This window comes from Branchiostoma floridae, chromosome 4, assembly GCF_000003815.2.
Source record: "Branchiostoma floridae strain S238N-H82 chromosome 4, Bfl_VNyyK, whole genome shotgun sequence".
Classification (NCBI taxonomy): Eukaryota; Metazoa; Chordata; class Leptocardii; order Amphioxiformes; family Branchiostomatidae; genus Branchiostoma; species Branchiostoma floridae.
This window is the reverse complement of record NC_049982.1, coordinates 13,955,095-13,958,396: the sequence shown is the minus strand read 5'-3', so window position 1 is coordinate 13,958,396 and position 3,302 is coordinate 13,955,095. Positions and strand designations below refer to the sequence as shown.

The following is a 3,302-nucleotide window of genomic DNA, read 5'->3' as shown; positions in this document are numbered from 1 at the left end:
TACTAATTTCAAAGCTGATGTTGAAGTGATTAAGTTTTCAGATCAGTCAGCTTTTCTGACAGTCATCTACCACACATCTGCATGGAGACTATATGTTTGCCTCTAAACAAAACACTACATACAACAAATAAGACGAATTTCATACTGTTCCTAAAAGCTTAACAAGAAAAAGAGTGAAACTGCCTGAATGAGAAAAATGACTTATGATAACGTTTCCCTTGCTATGCTCAGTACTGGTAAGAGGACTCACTGGAGAAGCTCATTAGTCTTGAGCATGAAGGACCCTGCACAGCTCCACGCCTCTGGTGGGTTGGGTTGGGGAAAAAAGGGCAAAAATTCAATGTCAAATGAATCAACACATCTCTAGAGAATCACTGCGGGTGTGGGTGAAAAAAATGGTTAGCACTGTCACTTTGCTACTTTTGTTATGTTATTAAGATGTTTTCAATCATCATCCTTTACATTTACTTTCATTTCAATAAAAGTCTACCTCATAATCTTCCAAGCCCAACCCTTAAGTATAACAGAATCAGTCTTTTACAAATATTACAAGGAGTGAACAACGTCTGAAACAGTATTCCTTTATAACAAGATGACCAAAACTGATTTTATAAAAATAATGTCTAAAACTTCAGCCTTGTATCTAGATGTGTGATGAGTATGACATCCTCAAACAGTACCTAAATATAGAGGTGTGCTAAACCTACCCTGTACAGCTTGTGTGTTGAGTCCTAGCATTCCATACTTGTCATACCACAGAGAAAGTCCCTTCAGTTCACTCAGATGAAACAAAAGAGCCTGCCCAGCTCTGAAAAAGGAATACAGCAGTATTTTTAACAGACTCTTACCTTTCAATGACAATCTTAACAACAGGCCACAAGGGCTTACAAATAGGAATTTTTCTATCCTTTAATATAGGTAGTACATATTTAATGTATGTATATGATATCCTTAAATTTTATGTAACAATATTACCAATAGATTAACTCACATTGTACACAGATCAGGCAGAAAGATTTATTACATGTAGGAGAACAAAGATCAAGAAAAAAACTTTCTACCTAGAGGATGGCATGAAAGTTAATGAAAAAAGTTAGTTACTGTTGACCATCAAAATATTTGTTCCTAAAGTCAGACAACCCTCACCCAACCCCCAAAACCAAACCTAAATCTAAAGCTTACCTCTGTAGATGGTTCAGCACCAGTTTCTCTATGTTGGAGTAGGAGTTGTCAATAGACAAGCCAAGTTTCTTCAGACCCTTCAAACACAAGTTAGAAACATTGTTGAGTCAAAGTCAACCTAATGAAGGTATAAAATGATCTTTTCCATATGCCTTTTGAAATCACTTTCAAAGGTTTTCATTTTTAAACTTGACCCTTGCAACATGTCATCAAAAACATTTTTACTATCAGGTTGACACATCACCTGATCGGTGACATGTTTAGAAACAAACAGACATTCATGACATGACAAGATGTGCTGTAACATATTACAACCTTACAACCAACACAATGTTTCATCCTTGATACAACAATGACCAACATGTTGTATTATGAATCTATGGTAGCATGATAACAGGTACCATGAAGTCACCTACCTTCTCTGTTAGTGTATTCAGTAGGAAACTCTGGAGCTCAGGACTGAGACAACATAAAGCAGATCATAAAATGAGACAGTACATTCTAGTACATTTTATTGACAAGATCTAAGCTTGAAATAGGAATTAAAGACTTTGCACTTAAACTTAAACACCTCAGAAAAAAATATGTCGCATAATTTATTTCAAGGCATTTCTACCCCACGCAGTTGTTCTATTCCTCCCCTACCACAGAGTGAGTATACTGACCTGGCTTTACCCCACATTAGTAACTGTAGGAACTCATCGCTAACTTGCCAGTCAGGGTCCTTATTGTCAATGGTCTGAAGGGAGATAAATAAATAGATAAACAAGATATCACACACAAAACATGGAGACTAGCTTATGAGACTAGCTCATGTCATTCAATGTAATAGAACCAGCTGACTGCCACACCATGTGCCTGCAAAACTGGTCTGTTACACAGAAGGGCGGTTATACCAGCTATTAAGATACAGATAAAGATGATGAAATACTACTGAGTACTACTTCAAAATTTTAGTGACATTTTCACTTTCATATTTGATCTTCTGTCAATATTTGAAATTATGCAAATCTAATTTCTTAACAAACTACTCTATCATGTTGTAAAAGTCATATACTAGGGGGAGATTGAGACCTTTACATACAAGACCTGACAACAAGCCAACAGACATGTAAATGCATGTAAATGCGTACAGTGTACAATTTATTGTAATAGTACAGATGGGATGGGATGAAGCGAACAGTTACCTCTGCAAACTTTGCCAGTTTGTTGTCCATCTCCAGCAGGATGTCCTCCCAAGCCTCTGACATGGACCGAAGTGTGTTCTCCATGTACTGTACACAGGGTCAGACAGACAGCTTCATTACATTACATGTATATGCATGAGTTATTCTTCTTTGGCTCTAAGTAACCCATTAAGTTGAATTGCTGATGTGTTCTTTCCATATGCTCAAATACAGCTGCAAAATGAAGACAAAAATGTAACTTGATTCTGCAAAAAGGATCTGGTACAAGAGAGTACTGAATATCATGTACATTATGTATGGAAAAAGGAGGATCATCTACAATATTAAGAAAATGTTAACACAATCTATCATAAAATCTCACACTGTGACATAACAAAAAAAGTTATTATGCAAAATACAAATCAAATTTCTGTTCCGTTTGTGTAACTTACAACAATATATCAAAGTGAAGAATGAAACAAGTGACGTACTCCTAAAATCGTTGCGACCTGTCCATACTTCATGGCCAAAGTGGCAAGTTCCTGGCTTCGTGTTGCCAACAAGGAGGTGTTGTACTGGGAGGGAGAAACAACATACACATACCATAAATAAATGCAAGATACAAGATACAAGATGACTTTATTGGGTATCGCAGTGTTTCCACTGAATTAAAAACCAATTTACAATGTTTAAAAACCTCTGATTTGACAGGCGCACATCACATGTGACTTAGCGATACTAACAACAGTGCTTTACGTTTGCACTTAACATGATAAGGACAGACGGTCAATAGAATAACTAACATATTGACATGAGGAAAAGAGTCGATCACAGGCCATTCTTATTCATTAGTCGGGTCAGGTACGGTATGGTAGAGTTCAGGTACCGGTTCGTTTTTGCTCTAGGACAGTTCAGTTTGTGACTTGCGAGTTACTCTGCCAGTGATGTGACCTC

At 36.9% G+C, this 3,302-nt stretch overlaps 1 protein-coding gene across 1 annotated transcript in view; it reads right to left on the bottom strand.

Annotated features, from left to right (window-relative positions):
- Positions 1-235: 235 nt before the first annotated feature.
- LOC118414208 (anaphase-promoting complex subunit 4-like) overlaps positions 236-3,302 on the bottom strand; it is a gene marked incomplete in the record, with an annotated part of 16,241 nt that continues 13,174 nt past the window's right edge. Inside the window, 7 exon segments of the mRNA XM_035818088.1 lie at positions 236-302; positions 708-808; positions 1,183-1,259; positions 1,599-1,641; positions 1,848-1,921; positions 2,370-2,456; positions 2,840-2,923. Of these exon segments, the coding sequence (XP_035673981.1) occupies positions 247-302; positions 708-808; positions 1,183-1,259; positions 1,599-1,641; positions 1,848-1,921; positions 2,370-2,456; positions 2,840-2,923 (522 nt within the window).